This window comes from Bos grunniens, chromosome 7 (assembly GCF_055505025.1).
Source record: "Bos grunniens cultivar Pamir isolate PY7600 chromosome 7, Bosgru_T2T1.0, whole genome shotgun sequence".
NCBI classification, from domain to species: domain Eukaryota; kingdom Metazoa; phylum Chordata; class Mammalia; order Artiodactyla; family Bovidae; genus Bos; species Bos grunniens.
Genome location: NC_141171.1, coordinates 98,129,702 through 98,148,606, shown reverse-complemented (window position 1 = coordinate 98,148,606; position 18,905 = coordinate 98,129,702). Strand labels below are relative to the sequence as shown.

At 35.5% G+C, this 18,905-nt stretch overlaps 1 protein-coding gene across 4 annotated transcripts in view; it reads left to right on the top strand.

Annotated features, from left to right (window-relative positions):
* The window catches only part of CHD1 (chromodomain helicase DNA binding protein 1), a 74,594-nt gene that overhangs the window by 14,343 nt on the left and 41,346 nt on the right, over window positions 1-18,905 (top strand). For all 4 annotated transcript variants that reach the window (XM_086413259.1, XM_086413258.1, XM_086413257.1 and 1 more), the window contains exons 3-10: window positions 12,025-12,226; window positions 13,230-13,340; window positions 14,336-14,400; window positions 16,572-16,721; window positions 16,859-17,130; window positions 18,023-18,248; window positions 18,411-18,511; window positions 18,723-18,901. In XM_086413259.1, the coding sequence (XP_086269385.1) occupies window positions 12,025-12,226; window positions 13,230-13,340; window positions 14,336-14,400; window positions 16,572-16,721; window positions 16,859-17,130; window positions 18,023-18,248; window positions 18,411-18,511; window positions 18,723-18,901 (1,306 nt within the window). The remainder of the gene's footprint in view (window positions 1-12,024; window positions 12,227-13,229; window positions 13,341-14,335; window positions 14,401-16,571; window positions 16,722-16,858; window positions 17,131-18,022; window positions 18,249-18,410; window positions 18,512-18,722; window positions 18,902-18,905) is intronic.

Genomic DNA, 18,905 nt, shown 5'->3' with positions numbered 1-18,905 from the left:
TTGACATTACTCAGGTGCTCTGGCTGGTGGGACAGCTTTGTTAATATGTAACATACAGCTTATCTTGCCCCAGTGATTGCCAGCAAGAAGATGGATGGGAGTGGGGCGGGTATAAGGCAAACCAGTTAATGCTTAAGGCTAAGGTGTAAAAATTTCACATCACTTCTAGCTGTAATCCCTTGGCCAAAACCTGTTCACATGGCCACACCTAGCTGAAAGACATACTGGGAAATCTTTAGCTGGGTGGACGTGTGCCGTTTTACACTGGAGTGCCAGTTATGTAATACCAAAGGGCAAGCCAGTGGATGCTAGGTAAGTGAGGGGGGCAAGCAGACAGCATACATATGGCACACAAAGGATTTTTATTTTAAAACAGTTTGTATCATCCTAAGAATTTAGTGGCTTTCATTTTTCTGAATTTTCTTTCAATTCTTCATAATATTAGTATTTGTTTCTTCACTTAGCCTTCTTTGAACCTCAGCTTTGTTATTTGAAAAGGAAAGGATGAGACAAGAATCCAGTGTTTGGTACATAGTACCAGTTAGTAATGACCATGTCTCCCCCCACCCCCCCACCCTTTTTTGTATTTTAAAAATCAATTTGTTTGAAAATGTTAGTATTTCTACAGGCTTCATTCATAGATAGTTTATGAATTTATACTTATAATTATGACAGTCCAGATAACACCTGAAACAAATTTTGAAGTAATGATTCTGATCTTGAACTCCAAAAAAAAATATCATTTTTTAAATTCTAAAATAGATATTAATATTGAGCTCCTGGAGAAGGCAATGGCAGCGCACTCCAGTACTCTCGCCTGAAAAATCCCATGGATGGAGAAGCCTAGTAGGCTGCAGTCCATGGGATCACTAAGAATCAGACATGACTGGGTGACTTCCCTTTCACTTTTCACTTTCATGCATTGGAGAAGGAAATGGCAACCCACTCCAGTGTTCTTGCCTGGAGAATCCCAGGGATGGGGGAGCCTGGTGGGCTGCCGTCTATGGGGTAACACAGAGTTGGACACGACTGAAGTGACTTAGCAGCAGCAGCAGCATTGAGCTCCTAGTATAGGTCAGATATTATGCTTTACATTTTTTAAAGATCTTCACAGTAATCCTTAAGTATGTTTATTATTTCTGTGTGGTAGAAACCTAAGGCTTATCTAATGGGTGTTGTTGTTCAGTTGCTAAGTCGTGTCCGATTCTTTGCTACCCCATGAACTGCGGCACGCCAGGCCTCCCTGTCCTTCGCTATCTCCCTGAGTTTGCTCAAACTCATGTCCATTGAGTCAGTGATGCCATCCAACCATCTCACCCTCTATCGTCCCCTTCTCCTCTTGCCCTCAGTTTTTCCCAGCAGAAAAATACGGGTGTACATATATAAATATAATGAGACAAAAAGGCTAGGAGGCTAGAAGAAGAAAAGTCGAATTTCAGAATACTGTCAAGTTTCGAATTTCCTCACAAATGTCTGTCAAAAAATTCTTTCAAAAACTCTCTGAAAGATGTCCTTTTGAATGTTTTTGATGTTAAAGCAGTAGTTAAGGTGGGTGGCAGAAAGGCATAAAGTGAGAATTTAGTGCAGGATGCTTGTTCTTTAGAGTAGTAAATACAGTTTTTTAATTGTAAATACAGTTCTATTTATTGTAATTTAATATGTAAAGTATTACTGTAAATGTCAGGCACACAATCCTCTATTATAATAATCTGTCTAAAATCCATTACCTTCTGTTGATGTATCCTGTAACTTTTCTTCCCCTCCTCCCCAGAGTCTAATTTATCTAAATTCTACCAGTTTAAGAAAAGGGGGGGAATGGGGTATGTATTAGAAAGCAAATGTTTATTAGGAAAGAAAGACGTACATAAATGGATGCGTTCTTAAACTGAAATCGTTGATCCTAAGACTTTGATACAGGTAGTCTAACTTACATAGGATGTTTAAATAGTCTTTTTTCTTCTTCATTAGTGCTACTGTTTTTGTTTGTTATGAACATTTATTTGTTTGATCTTTCCTTGTGGTACAGGGCCTCTTACTGTGGTGCGTGGGCTCCGGAGCATGCAGGCCCAGTGATAGTGAGGTGTGGGCTTAGTCGTTCTACAGCACGTGAGGTCTTCGTTCCCTGACCAGGGGTTGATCCCGTGCCCCCTGCATTGACGGCATTGAGTCTTAACCACTGGACCAACCAGGGAAATTCCAGCTTTACTTTTGATTTTTCTATCTTTTCCAGGATTTAGCCGGGCTATTTCTTCTGTTGGTGATAGGAAAGCAGCTGTCTACTGTTACCCCTTTCTTAGAAGGTCATTATTTTATTCATTCTTCCTTTATGTTCCATTACAGACTAGTTTCCAATATCTGTGATAAAAAAGCTTATTTTTCTTTGTAACACAAAAGACTCTTTGTTTATTCACTTGAGAATACATCATTCTTAAGTACCCAGTATAGGTGTTAGTGTTTTCTTTAGTTCCCAGGATTGATTAGAGTATAAAGTTGAATATAAAGAAAAGGAGGTATTGGTATTCTGCACAGGTGGGGCTGAGCTAACATGGACTTGCACTCCAAAGCACTTCTACCCACAGACACATGAAAATGCTAAATAATACAGGGCAAAGGGGGGAAGAGTATATGTGCTGCTGAACTTTAGAGAAAGCTTTGATGTGCCAGGCACAGAAGGGGACTCAGAGCAGTAAATTCTGAGCAAATGTCACAACACAGGACATTTGGAAGGATACAGACTCTCCAGACAGGATGCTGGGGTTGGGATCAGAACTTAGTATTTGACTACAGAATTAAGTCTACTTATTGCTGGGTCCTTAGAAGGGTTGTCTCCTCTAAAAATGGTCTATAAAAACTGTGCCTTCAAGGACATTTTGTTCTTGTTGTGAGGATAAAATGGATTTCAGTACCAAAATATTTTGAAAGCTATAAAAAGGTATTAAAAATTTTGTCTTAATTGGAGCATAAATGAGAAACAGCCAAAGGGCCAACAGATAACATAAATGTATGAAGCTCTCCAGGTATAAGACATTTGTTTAGGGGAGGCAACTGGCTGAATTGGAGGTCAAATCCTTCATCAAAAGGAACCAGTGCTACTTAGATATAAACAATTGTGACCATGTGGGAAGTGGACCTAGTGTTTTCAGATCATCTGATTCTTAAAGCTGCTTCTTAAAATTATTTTCCCCCAAACACTTCTAATTAGATGACTTGGAGGAAGAAAAAACCCAAAAGAGAAAAGTAAAGACAGAGAAATCAGAAGTAAGAACAAGAAAGTTTCTATGGAAGACTTATGCTATTTTTGAAGAAGTAATGAGAAGGTGGTATTAACCATTTATTAATTCACAAATATATTTTCAGAGTACATGTCAGGTAGAGTGCCAGAAGATAGGGATACAGTTGTTAGTATAAACTGCAGTGCACATACTAGCTTATGTTCAGCGTGCACTCTGCCAGATACCATGCTGGGTGTCTAATGCAGTCCTGGGAGAGAGGTCTTGAACTAGGGACGAAGGTGGGACGGGGATTAACAAGTTTCCCAGGCCTATGAGGTGAGAAGGAAATGGCAACCCACTCCAGTGTTCTTACCTGGAGAATCCCAGGGACGGGGGAGCCTGGTGGGCTGCCGTCTATGGGGTCGCACAGGGTTGGACACGACTGAAGCGACTTAGCAGCAGCAGCAGCAGCATGAGGTGAGAAGGTGTGGCAGATTCAAAGACTGAAGGAAATTAGCGAGCCTGGGTGCAGAATGAAGTGAAATGAAGTGAAGTCGCTCAGTCATGTCCGACTCTTTGCGACCCCATGGACTGTAGCCTACCAGGCTCCTCCCTTCACGGGATTCTCCAGGCAAGAATACTGGAGTGGGTTGCCATTTCCTTCTCCAGGGGATCTTCCTGACCCAGGGATTGAACCCAGGTCTCCCGCATTCCAGGCAGACGCTTTAACCTCTGAGCCACCAGAGAGATGTTTAAGATAAATTGGAAAGGTAGGCAGAGGTCAGATTTTAATCATTTTATCCCAAGAACAAAGGTGAGCCATTAAAACCCCTTAAGGTGTGACCAAAGCCTCTGAGATGGGACCAAAGCATGCATAATTGTAAAGTCAGAGAGGGATATTCATTTTGATGTTTGTTTGTTTGAAAAGCATTTCTCAAAGCTAATCCATAGATACAGAATCATAACATTTTAGTTATGTGGAACTCATGAGGAAGTACACTGTAGATGATAGTGCGCTAAAGCTCCTAAAAATTTAACTTGAAAAAACAATTTAAAAATGGATTTAATGTCTTACTGAACAGAGTACTAATTTTTTGTGGTCACTCAAGTCATTAAAAACACTGATGTACCATAACCTTGGGAACATTGGGAAAAAATGTTGGCTTTTATACTAAAAGAATCTGTGCAGATGTGAATTTTGAGCACTTTCCCTCCTGTCAGACAGCTGGAAATGTTGGAGGCAAACAAGGGCCAAGGAAAGGGAGCATCTCCTAGCTGAGTCAGCCTGCTTGAGTAGCCTTCTGGGAAGTACAGCCCAACATTTCTGCTTATACCTCATTTGTTGAAACTTTTAGCTAATAGCCATACTTTGCTGCAAGGAGCTTGTGCTATACACTTTTTATACTGGGTGGACCTTAACCTTGAGATTTCTGTTACTAAGGAAAAGAAGACATGCTGAGTTAGGCGATCAGCAGTTTCTGAGGCAGCTGTTGGAGGCAGTTGGTTTTTAATCTCCCCTTCTTGGTATTTTTACCTTTTCATATCTCTTAAGGAAAAGCTTTAGGTAGTTTTTATATTTCTACCTGTACCTTAGCCATTTTATTGACTGAATTTTTGATAGTTTTATTTTCCATGCTACTGAATGTTTACTTACTTGCCTATTTCATATGCATTTGGCTTCTGCAGCTTTAAAACTTCCTCACCTTTGTAGCTTTTATTATTTAAATATGAGATTTCACAATATTGAATATTAGTGACCAAAACTTGTGGTGTTGGAGAAATTTTTTTTTATTAACATTTTAATTTTGAATTAATTTCAAATTATGGAAATGATGAAAGAATAGGTACAAGAACTTCATGTGTGTACTCTCTGCATGCACTGATTGTTAGCTTTTCCACTGTTCCCTTTTATCCTCACCCTTCATACATGTTTATATATATGTAATACATATTTTTCCTGAAGAGTTTAAGAGAAGGTTGCAAACATTATATCCATTTATGCATTAATACTTCAGTATATGTGTGTGTGTGTGTGTGTGTGTGTGTGTGTGTATATAAAAGCCCAGGAATTCCCTTATATAAACCCTGTATAGTAGTTAAATCCAGGAAAATTTATGGTAATATACTCTAATGTTTAATCTGTATTCCAGTTTTGTCATCCCAGTCATCTTTCAGTACAGGGTTCTGTCTAAAATTGGATTTGGTTGTTACGTCTCTTTAATCTCCTTTAATCTGAAGCAGTTCTTCTCTGTCTTTCTTGACATAAGCATTTTGAAGGCTACATATAGGCTAGTTATTTTATAGAATATATTTCACAATTTAGATTTTACTTGTTTACTTATGATTTGATCCAAGTTATACATTCCCTACACTTGGGTCCCCTACCCTGGGCCTCTCCTACACTTGCATTCCCTGGCTGAAGGACTGTGTGAGTGACAATACATCTTTCACAAGGTATCAAATCTGGAGGCTCATGATGTATGTCTGTCCCTATTGATAAAACTAGTTTTGATCACCAGGACAGGGTAGTATCTTTTTTTTCCCCCCACTGTAGTTTCTAATTTATCCATTAATATAGCTAATAAGCAATTTGTAAGAAGATACTTTGAGACTGTAAATATCTCATCAAAGCCTCCTCCCCGCCTCCCCCCACATTTAGCATCTTTGGTGGTTTTTGCCCAAATCACTGTTTTCTATGATGATTGCAACATGGTAGCTTTCCAGCAGTACCACACTGTCCACATTACCAGCTGGCATTCAGAATTCTATCAGCCCTCCCCTGCCATCTGTCTTTCTCCCTGTCTACCTGTCGTCAGCACGGACTTGAGGATTCCTGTTTTATTTACTAGGTAATTATCTTTTACTATTTGTTTTGATGCCCAAATCAGATTTAGCCAGTGGAAGCCCTTCAGATTGGCTCCTATATTGTGTTTTTTTGTTCTGTTTGTATTTAGTATTTTGCTTTTTGGCACAGCAAGCTTATTTAGTTTCATCTGGTACCTTCCCTGTCCCAGCCTTAGAATCTGCCATTTCCTAAAGGACACCTAGTTTACTAAAGTGTGGATTTGTATTTTGGAATCAAGATCTGGGTGCTAGCTGATGATAAGTTTAAAACTTCAAAGGTGGTATATTTACATTGGTTGATAAATAGCAAATACGGTACACTGTCATAAATGCAAAATGATACATAGGGTTTTTTTTATATCATTGTGGTATCAAAGATTGGTTCATCTTTGAGGGACAGGTTGAAACTATGTTGTTTCTACAAAATGGAGAATATGCAGTTGCATAAAGGAGAAGGGAGTATATCTACTGTACACTGTTGTGCAGTGATCTCCAGGATACAATGTATATACAATGTGGCATCGATTATTTAAGATTATAAATAAGTTAATAATCATTTATGAAAGGGGAATATAAAAATACTCATTTATAATTTGCTTTTATCGATAAAGGAAAAATAAATGAAACTTAAAAAATAATTACTGTAGTGGGAGGAAGGTCATGATGTAGAGAAGATAAAAGATAAAAGCTAGATTTTGGATTTTAACTTTTGTACCTTTCAAATTGAATGTAAGTAAATAAATAAAGCAATGTTAAATCAAAGTGAATAAAAGCAGTTCCTAAAAATGAAGTAAAAGCAAATGACCCTAATTAAACAAAATTAGTGACCATACGGAAATAAACAATTTTAGTTGGCTTCAAAGCAATAGTTTAATAGTAAGGGTGAGTATTCCTGAAGGCCAAGCAGAATTGTGAAGAAATATTAACTTTTAGTAATCATATAATAATGATATTACTGTTTTGCAACTGTTATGTGTATTCTAAGATAAAGCAAATAAATGATTTTACTAGTGTCATTTGGAACGAAGAAACTGAACCCAAGTGATGGTATAAATAGAAAAATCAAAGAAGTAAAAGACCTACAAATTTAAATTGAAAATATTGGTATTAATCCTTAATACATTGTATCTAAAAATACACATATCCTAACTCATCTTATTAAAAAAAAAACTTAAAAGCTATAACCAACCCATTCAGGTTGCAGTTTAATTTCTAACATAAACAGAAGCAAGGCATTTTGATGAAATGCCTGAGTTACAATTTGACGCAAGAAATACACAAGATGAGCCTGGTTCATCTTGTCAGACCAGAAAGTGAGGAAGCTGTCAGAGACAACTTGAGGTCTTGTGAAAAAGATTCAGGAAGTAATAAAGGGTTTCCTCTTTGCTAAAGAGGGGACAGTTTGGGTATTAATGATGATAATGGATTGTTAAAACTCATCAAATAATTTCAATCCATGAGTTCATAGTGAGATTTAGAACATTACTGGTCTTCTTACCTTGAAAGGATGCTAGCAATTTAGCTCATTTTGAAAGCTGGAAAAGAAGGAAAATAAATGAAAATGCCTTTCCTGTATGAACTGTACCTCAAAGTTAACAAATATAATGAGGGAAAATTTCTCATTATATTAATAAGTATTCCACCTATTAGTGGAGAAATGATATAATGGGTAAGTAAAGAATGACAATATCACCATTTTACTGCCTTTAAATAAATAGTGAATGAGCTTGTGTAGGGCTTATGAAGAACTATGTAATGGAGGGATAAGGCTGAAAATAACATGAGCGCACACATCAAACAACCTCACACAAAAAGAGACAACCAAACATTGTTTTTTTCTACTAGAGGTCCACAGCAACTTTTCAAACATGTTCTTGCCAAGGAAAACTGAATTAAGTCTGAGCCTCTAGGTCTGACAATTTATAAGAAACACAAGGGACAGAAAAATACGTCACATAATACCACAGAAGTGCAGTTAGTAAAATCTGGAAGGCAGGAAGCGTCTGTAGGAAAAACTGCCTAATTTATTCCACAAAATAAATTGCAGGGGAAAAAAATAATTTCATATTTAACATTACAAAAATGTGATTTTTTAAAAAATATGGTACTAGTTTTGTGGATGTTTAAAAATAGTGGAGTTTTTATTGTTTGTTTTTACATATAAGTACTAAACTATTTATGGATGAAATTTCAATATGTTTGAGATTATGTGTTTGTGGAAAGCTGGATTATTTGAAACAAAATTGTTATGAGTTGATAATTGTGAAGCTGGTTGATAGATAAATGGTTATTTGATTGCTCTTGTTTATATTTGAAATTGAGCATAAAAACAATCTTGAAAAGAAACTTTAATTTGAATTGCTGTTTTCTCTTTTAAATGTATTTTTTTTTACTTAATTTACCCTAAGAAAACTCTTTTATCTAAGTACCCATATGATGAGTTTTCTTTTGTAAATTGAAAACGATAAGGGAAAGAATTAAGTATTTTTAATAATCTTCTGCCTTATACTATTGGGCTATTGAGATTTAATATAATTCATAAGGATAACTTGTAAGTGGTATACAGATACTATATTAAAAAATCAGTGGTATTGGTTACTACCTAAATAAATAAAATGTTAATTAGACCTGAGAAATATTTTTATAGTCCAAATCTATTTGTGAATTTTATATAAGATATTATATCCGTAAGCATCTTTGATTTGTTTGCTTATGTGTGTATCCATCCACTCACCAAACATATGTTGAGCCCTTCATTTAGTGTTCAGCATACAAAGAACAAGTAAAAATTCCAGCACTCTAGGAACATATGGTAGAATACCAAAAAATAAAACAGAAACTACAGTGAATATTACATTATGTGCCTATAGCTAAGATAGTAATAGGTACAGGATATTGTGGGAATACTGAGGTAAGATTTCCTGCTTTCATGTTGTGTGTGTGTGTGTGTGTGTGTGTGCGTGCGCGCACGCGCGTGCGTGGTGGTTGCTCAGTCATGTCCGACTTCGTGACCCCATGGACTGTAGCCCACCAGGCTCTTCTGTCCATGGGATTCTCCAGGCCAAGAATACTGGAGGGGGTTGCCATTTCCTTCTCCAAGGCATCTTCCTGACCCAGGGATCGAACCCTGGTCTCTAGCATTGCAGGCAGACGCTTTACCATCTGAGCTACTAGGGAAGCCTTCTATGGAAGCTTTAATGTTGGGTTGATTTGACTTTGGAGTCAGGAGAGATTTGTCAGAGAAGTATCCATGAAGTGAGGCTCAGGTAGAAATTATATAGTGAAAAAATCTTTAAAAAGGAAGTAATTGTGCAAAAGCAGAAAGTGGAAAGAGAAACTCACTTTCTGAGAATTACAAGTAGTATGCCATCACTAAAACTAAGGGTTTAGACGGGAAACTGGCTGGAGATAGGTTGGCAGAGACAGATTCCTGCACCTCATAGATGTTTTACTTTTGTTACAGAGCCACTGAAGACTTACCCATTTAGGGCAGGTTTGATTTTTATTTTGGAAAGAGCATATGCAACAGTGGGTTGAAATAGAACTGCTTCATTACGGAGAGGCTTTTTACCTGTTTTTCCTCAGAATTTTATGTCCCACTGTTCTCCAATCCCCCAAACCTATATATATATTTATCTCTCAAGTGTTAGAATTTCCTTTTAAAATAAATTGTGTAAAACATTTGCATGGTTCAGAAATTGACAACTCATTTCAATCCTTGTTCCTTCTGCTTTCTTCTTTCCCCTCTCTTTGTAGGTAACCATTTTTAACTTAATTGTTTTATACACCATTATTGCTTTTGAAAAAAGCATAAGCAAATACGTGTAAACATTTCCCCCTTCATACACAAAGGAAGCATACTATAAATGCAGTTTTGTAGCTTGCCTTTTTTTTTTCACATAACTCTATCTCATTCTATGGCAGTATATAAGGTATTCCTTACTTATTCTATGTATATTCTTAGTCCTGCTATGAACAATTTAAGTGAAATAAATACTTCATGCTTTTAATATCTAAGGTGAAGACATTCTGATAATAAGCCTATTTGCCTTTAGAGTGGTGTAGGCTCAGGCTGTTTGCTTTTTTCATCAGGCAGAACTACTTTCACCTAAAGATTATGAAAGGAAGATTTCCTGCATTCACTTAAGAATATTGATACATTAACAAGGAATCTTGATACATTAAGAAGGAATTTTGACTAGCTATTTTCTCAAGATACAGTTAAGAATATAGGCCCATGATAGCGCCCAGATTCAATTATCCATCCATTTACTTTTCAGGTATTTACTGAGCGTCCACCAGTGTAAGATACTCTGGGGAAAAAAAACAGTACCTTCAAGAAGCTTATAAGCAATTAAAATGATACCCCTTCTACTTAATTCTTCTTTCTAAAGGATTAGTTCATCTTCACTTTCTTCTAAATGTTCTCCAGTTACTGTGCCTGACTTGTTTGTGTTCTTCATACCTCCTGGTTGAATTATTTTAAATATAGCCCAGAGAGGTATTTATTGGTTGACATGACTGTCTTTCCATACTAGGTTAGATGTTCTTATAATGGTAAGGACTTTTTGTCTCATCTCAGTCTTCCCAGTGCCTAACAAATGATAGTTTTTGCTAAAGTAATAAATGAAAAGTGTTGCTTGCCTAGTGGGTTAAGGGAAAAATGAAATTGTGTGTTAGGAAAAATATCTTCTCTGATATTCTTACTGAAATTTCAAGGGCCGAAATAGAATGCAGAATGGTCACTTTTGTTTTTTAATTAAAAGGCACTATGCTATTGAACCATGTGTCTGGAGGGTAGAAACTGGCAGAAATGGTTTTGATATAGCCTTTAAGATGGAACTTTTTGTTTACTCTTTCTATGAAGAAAAACTTATTCCACTAGATTCCCAAATTTTAAAAGTAGGTGTATGTTTGTTCACATTGTAAGCAAAACTTTTAGAATCAGATGTCTTCTTGAAAACATATATCTGTGTTTCCAGGTAGAAACTATTAATGCCTTGCTCTCAAAAATTACTTTTAGGAAGGGTTACTGTTCGATCTTGTAGTTTTTGTAGAGTAATACCTCCATCTAGTGATGTTTTTGAGAACTACAGCAAGAGAATAAGAAGCTTGAGTTTTGCTCCGTGTGTGTGACATTACCTTGTTGTTTCTCATAAAGTCGGTTAAAATTACATCAAAAGCTGAGTCTGCCACATATTTAAAAAATTTAATGCCCTGGTTTTCAGCAATCCAAATGTAAACACCAGTTAACAAATGGCCTTTCGGATAATATTGATTGACACAATCAATTAGGTATAGACCATTTCTAGACTACTTTGGACAGGAAATAAGTGCTGGAAAGTGTATGTGTATGTGTACAGAGGCTAGGAAAGATTGTGAGAATTTACTATTTCAGACGTATTACTATGGAACCATAAAAAATTGAATAATTTTCTCAGAAAAGAAATTAGTAATCTTATTTTTTAGTAAATTGTACTTTATCATAGCTTAGTTGTAATAAGTTACATTCCTCTGAGATGATAGAACATAGATGTGGACTTGCAAACAAGTTGAAACTCAATTTAATTCGTTTTCTACCTTTTACTAAATGAGAATTTTTATCACATTTTTTCTTCACACAATTTCTTCTTTATGTTCACTATATCAAATGACCTTTTAAGAATAGGGACTGTGTCTTAAACATTTTGTTATTCTAAGTTTCTAGCCCAGGATTCTCTGCCTGGTAGGTTTTGTTCATTACCCTTGGAGGAAGATTGTGATATAATTATCTTTTAGCCCAGGCTACTAAATTTATCAAGTCAGTTATTGCTGTAGATTAACATTAATTCCTTTTTCTATTTGTTTGGCTATACATGGTTGACATACTAAACAAACAAGGCTTAATGATGTGGAGCTTTTTGCTGAGTTAAGAAAAGCTAAAATTTGAATTAATTTTGTTTGAAATCTATTTATTTTTAAATTGTAGCCAGTCGGATGATGATTCTGGGTCAGCTTCCGGCTCTGGATCTGGTTCGAGTTCTGGAAGCAGTAGTGATGGAAGCAGTAGCCAGTCAGGTAGCAGCGACTCAGACTCTGGATCCGAATCGGGCAGTCAGTCAGAGTCTGAGTCAGACAATTCCCGAGACAATAAAGTTCAAGCAAAACCACCGAAAGTTGATGGAGCTGAGGTAATGAATAACGTATCCAATGACAGGTAGATTTCCTGTATTACTTTGGGAAAATGTATAGCATTGGTTTAGAGCATTCTTGATCTAGCTTTTAGAAAAAGTTGATTTTAAGTATTAAAATGCACTTTAAATTGTTCTCGAACTTGGTGTCATCTGTGGACTAATTGGCTTGAAAGAGAAGCAGTCTATAATTATTGATGTATAAGACAAGTATAAAATGAACATACATGAAACTTTCTCTTTTTGAAGCACAAATTGTTAAATAAATACTCAGTGTCTCATGGATAAAAATGTAAGGCTTTTGAGGTCTTTTTGTTAATTTTACAGTGTTATCTCTACTTTCAAGATCTTCAGAGGATATAATGTATTGCCAATAGGAGTATTTAATAGAATTCTGCTTCCTTGAAGATACATGGTAGAATATGCCAAGGGCCATTCTGTTTTAAAAAAGCAATTGTAAGATTTAGTAAAACTTGTCTATACATCAGAATGGTATACAGAGTGTTACTTAGAGTACCAGTCATGATAAGATGCTTGGGCCAGAATATACAAATAGTTTCCTTCATGTAGGAAGTTTTGCTACCAGAAACAAAAAAGTCAGTCGAACTAAAACTGTGCTTAGTTAATTTGCATTCTGACTCTAGCTCCTCATCTTCACCTCACACCAGTTTAAAGGATTGGTAGCCACACTTTGAATAGCACTGGTAGCATATATTATCCTGTTGTTTTTGACAATAGTCCTAACACCAAAGAATACATTGATTAAGGCTGTCTGTCTGTGAACCTCAACACACCATAAATTATTTATATACATCTAAAGCTCAGCATTTATTTTAATTATATTGCAGCAATATTGTTTTACATATATGTGAGTAAGGAAAATTGTCTTACTATTATTTATTATTTGGAGGCAGTGAAAATGTTGATATTGGTTTTCAATAGATTATCCTTTTTCCACTTTTCTCAAAACTTTGTTCTTCACTTGTGTATATCTCTATTACAGTTCTGGAAATCTAGCCCTAGTATTTTGGCCGTTCAGAGATCTGCAATGCTTAAGAAGCAGCAGCAGCAGCAGCAGCAACATCAAGCTTCATCTAATAGTGGATCAGAGGAGGTGACTATTCATTGTGAAAGCTATTATCTGAAAAGTAGTCTTGATGCCTAATTATTTAACTGGGGGCTGTTTATGAAATTATTAGAAACAGTAAGGATATTAGAAGGATAGGAAAATAACTACATTTAAATGTGCATCAGTAGCCTTGAAGTGTAGACATACTTTTATTATAAACAGTGTAGTTCCTGTGTACACATGAGCTTGCATGTGTGTGTGTTTGCACAAAAACATTCAGGAAGAACTGTAGGTTTCCCCACCTATCCGAAAATGGAATGTCCTTTTTCCTGAGCTAAGTGGTATGAAAAAGCAAGGAGGCTGCTTCCTTAGGCCACATCTTGGTAACTGTCATGGGCAAAGTGAGGAAAGCACAGATGCTCACAGGCACAGTTCAGAATCCTGGCAGCTCAGTGCTGAGGATAGTTCCCAGGGAAGGAGCTTGAAGGGGCTGCTCCACGTGCTTGCCACCTCAGTAGCAGCTTGCTGCGAAACAAATGCTGAGTGCTCAGAATTGAGTTTTGTAAAAGTGAAAATTCTCTTCATATTTGTTTCAGTTAGTGAAAACAGTTACTGGTGTAGGTTCTTTTGTAAAAGTGTAGTGGTATAAATTGAACTTTCAAAGATTGGGGGGGTATCTGTATATCAAAAACTGCCTATTGAGGAAGAAAAATACTAAATGAGAATTTGACATACCAGCAATTAGGATTCCTTTTTGAGGTCTTACTAGGCAACAGTAGTAGTATCCAGAAATGGTAGATTATAAGATTTTATACAAAATGCTGACCTTGTGATGTTTACTTAATTTCACTGGCTGTTAACATATTTGCAGTAAAAATGTAATTACTTTATATGCTAATTTATGGTATAAATGTAACATGGAAAAAAGTCTTTAGAGTTTTATTAGTAAAGTGAATGTTTAATAGTATAACAAGAAAAAATGTTACTATAGTTGAATTCTAATCATTAGCAGCCTTAACTTTGTATATTTTTCTGTACAGGATTCCTCTAGCAGTGAAGATTCCGATGACTCATCCAGTGAGGTCAAAAGGAAAAAGCATAAAGAGTATGCCATTTTGTTCAACTGGTTACTTTTATATCAAGAAAATCCTAATGATTTATATTTCTTCCTTTATGACCAATTGTTGCCAGAAGTGAACTTCTTGGTTCATGGCATTCTATTAGGTTAATTTAAACGATTAATTCTTTTATGTTTCTGTGACAACATGGGTTTTTTTTTTGTGCCACTTGTTTATCTCCTATAACACCTCTCCTGTATATTTTTTAAACTTCAAAGATCTTAGTCACAATATCAGAAGATCTTAATAACTTGAAAAACTTATATAGAAATGTTGGGACTAAAGATGTTGGATTTCAGATAGTTCGGATGTTAATAGTTATCCTTAATTTGTCTGCACATGAAATTTACTTCCTCTTTAGAACTCATTTAGCAACTCACTGTAATTTCCCAAAGATCTTGACCCAGGAAGTGTTAAAAAATACTTCAGGTCTCAGTTCTGATACTTTAGATGGTCTGAGTTGTTTTCTCTCTCATTTCTTCAAAAACATTGTTCCACCGTCTTGTCTTGTACATCCAGCTTTGGATTTGTTATTTATTTATCCCACTTAATGGAGAAGGCAATGGCACCCCACTCCAGTACTCCTGCCTGGAAAATCCTATGGACGGAGGAGCCTGGTAGGCTGCAGTCCATGGGGTCGCTACGAGTCGGATACGACTGAGCAACTTCACTTTCACTTTTCCCTTTCCTGCATTGGAGAAGGAAATGGCAACCTATCTAGTGTTCTTGCCTGGAGAATCCCAGGGACGGGGGAGCCTGGTGGGCTGCCGTCTATGGGGTCACACAGAGTCGGACACGACTGAAGCGACTTAGCAGCAGTAGCAGTATCCCACTTAATGCACTTTACTTTATGCATCTTTAATGTGAAGATTCATGAGTTTTACTAGTTTCTAAAAATTCAGTCATTGGATCTCTTGGCATTTTCTCTTTTTCATTCTATCAATTTGTGTTACTACAGTTAACAGATATTTTATCTGTCTTGGATCATACCTATTATATGTCTGTTGGATCATCCTTCTGGTCTACCATGAGTCTTACTTTACCATGTGTTTTATCCTTTTTTTGCTGTGCTATATTCTGGCTGATTTCTTTAGATCTGTCTTTTGTTTTACTGAGTGTATTTTCAGCTACTGTGTCTTATCAGCTGTTCAACTTTTCCACTGAATTAGTAATTTCTAAACTTAGTATGAGTGCAAGCAAAGAATATTTTTAAAATATGAGTAATTTAAGATGATGGATAGATTTTGTTGGATATAAAAATGATTATAGTACTTACTATAAAAGTATAAAATGGAGATTTTTTTTCATATATGCTGCCTATTGCTATGTCTCATGTGCAAACTCTGAAAAACAATCTCAAGATAAAAAATTAGCTTCTCCCATTATGGTTTTTTTTTTAATATCATAAACCAGATTTTAGCATGTGGCTTGCTTATGCAACCCTTAACATGACATAGTTGTAATTGGTATAAGCTGTGCAGAGCACTGGAGTAGAAACAGTGCCTTTAATATAGAATGTAGTGTATATGTAAGAACTTAATGTATATCTTTCATTTAAAGTTAATACTATGGTAGAATATTAACAGTGAATCCAACATTTTTTTCTTTCCATGTTATTTGAAATTAAATAGACTAAAAATAGTAATAAGGGTAAGGTAGTTACTGAATGTTGGTTAAGATGGAATGTTTTTATTTTTTCTTCAATTTTTTGATACCTTATTTTAAGTTTCTTAATGTATGATATTTTAAAATTTTTTTAAAGGGTATGTTTTTAAAAATCACAATCTCCACAAAATTAGAATGAAAGGAATTATTATAGAATCTGTTTTGAAATGGCAAGTATAATTAAACAGAATTTTCAAAATTAAGCACTGTGACTCTAAATTAGCATACTGTGTTTTCACCTAAACTCCACTTACTTACGTTACATTTTGAGGTATGATTAAATGATTAACAAAAAACTCTGTAGTTAGAGAAATCTATGAAGAATATTTTCCAGCATTTTCTTATTCTACAGATATTTGAATATTTTTATAATGAGTGAAAATGATATTTTTTATATTAGCTGGAATGTAATTTAGCTTGATTATTTTTATATTTTGTCAGACAAAATTTGCTATATATGTATAAGTAAACATATTATATATTTTATATACAGTGAAGATTGGCAGATGTCTGGATCGGGATCGCCCTCTCAGTCTGGTTCGGATTCAGAATCTGAAGAAGAAAGAGATAAAAGCAGTTGTGATGAAACAGAATCAGATTATGAGCCAAAAAATAAAGTTAAAAGTAGAAAACCTCAAAATAGGTAAGTATAGTATGTTCTTGGTTTGATTCTGAAAAATGTTGGTTACAGAAGGTATTCATTCTTTTTCTTAGAGTTTCTCAAATCTTGTTTTATGTCAGTATTTCTGTAAAATACCTCTTTCCTTCACTTTTCCCTAGATCTAAGTCAAAAAATGGAAAAAAGATTATTGGACAAAAAAAGAGACAGATTGATTCATCTGAGGAGGAGGATGATGAAGAAGAATATGATAATGATAAAAGAAGCTCTCGTCGCCAAGCAACTGTCAATGTTAGCTATAAGGAAGATGAGGAAATGAAAACAGATTCTGATGACCTCCTGGAAGTCTGTGGAGAGGATGTTCCTCAACCTGAGGAAGAGGAATTTGAAACAATAGAACGGTTTATGGATTGTCGGATTGGAAGAAAAGGAGGTATTTAAAGAAAAAGAAAAGAAACCTTCATTTTTGGTTTTGTTTTTCACTAATATTTACTAGAGTGAATTTTTTCCTGAAGACTTTGCAACTTTGAAAGCTGAGGGTGGAATTTTTACGTTTGTACTTATTTGCTGTAAAATAGACCTTGCTTCTGGAGAAGGGAATGGCAACCCATTCCAGTATCCTTGCCTGGAGAATCCCATTGGCAGAGGTCCCTAGCAGGCTATAGTTCATGGGGTTGCACAGTCAGACATGACTGAGCGACTAACACACACACACACACACACACACACACACCCCTTGCTTAGGGTTTCCCTGGTGGCTCAGTGGTAAAGAATCTATTTTGACCACTTCATCATACTTGTCCTACCTCTGATAAATTTGAATCTGATCTCTCAGTCAGTGAATTCCCCCCTCCCTCCTTCCCTTTTCCATGTATGTGTGAACATACAGTTTATCTTTCTCTTGACTTATTTTACTTAACACGATGCTACTGAGGTCCATCCATGTTGTTATAGATAGCAGATTTCCTCCTTTTTATGGCCAAATAGTATTCCGTTGTATATGTATGTACAGTGTTTTTTGTAATCCAGTCATCTGTTGGTGGACGCTTATTACGTGTTATAAGTGATATAACAGTGAACATGGGAGTGCAGCTATCTCTTCTACATAGTGATTTCAAATATGTAGTTTTTAAAGGTGATTTTTAATCTTTCTGTTCTAGAATTCAGTTTCTTTTATGAATGTATAATGTAGTTTCCTATAAACTCATACCCTGTTTGTTACTTATTTAAAAGAGCATATATTTTTCTGTTTATATTCTTGAAATTTTGAGTTGAAATACTTCAATAACAGAATCACATGGAAGTATTGTACTATTTTTTTTCAGCTACTGGTGCTACTACAACCATCTATGCAGTTGAAGCAGATGGTGACCCGAATGCAGGATTTGAAAAAAACAAGGAACCAGGAGAGATCCAGTATTTAATTAAATGGAAAGGATGGTCACATATCCACAATACTTGGGAGACAGAGGAAACCCTTAAGCAGCAAAATGTTAGAGGAATGAAAAAATTAGATAATTATAAGAAAAAAGATCAGGAAACAAAAAGATGGTATGTTTTATGTTGGAGTTAAAAATTAGTGATGCTTAAATTTGTTTCAGTTTCTTCATTATTCAAATTGATTCACATTTGAGTGACAAGATGGGAGATTTTGTGCACAGATGGGATTTAGGGGAGATTTTTAACTTTGTTCTTGGGTTAATAATCTTTCAGGTTGAAAAATGCTTCTCCAGAAGATGTGGAATATTATAATTGTCAGCAAGAACTTACAGATGATCTCCATAAGCAGTATCAAATAGTGGAGCGAATAATTGGTTAGTAATAAATGATTCTAATTAAACATTTATCTTTCCATGCTTGAAGTCATCTGAAAACTTAAAGTTTTGCCTACATATCAAATAAAGTAGCTTGCTTTTATAATAATAATAGTGTAAACCAGATGGCTTATTTTTACTTGTATAGTTTTTACCAAGAATTATTCCTTAGATAAAATTCAGTGTAAAATATATCTGGTTTATCTTACAGCTCACTCCAATCAGAAGTCAGCTGCTGGCTATCCTGATTATTATTGCAAATGGCAGGGTCTTCCATACTCAGAGTGCAGCTGGGAAGATGGAGCTCTTATTTCCAAAAAGTTTCAAGCATGCATAGATGAGTATTTCAGCAGGAATCAATCAAAAACCACTCCTTTTAAAGACTGCAAAGTGA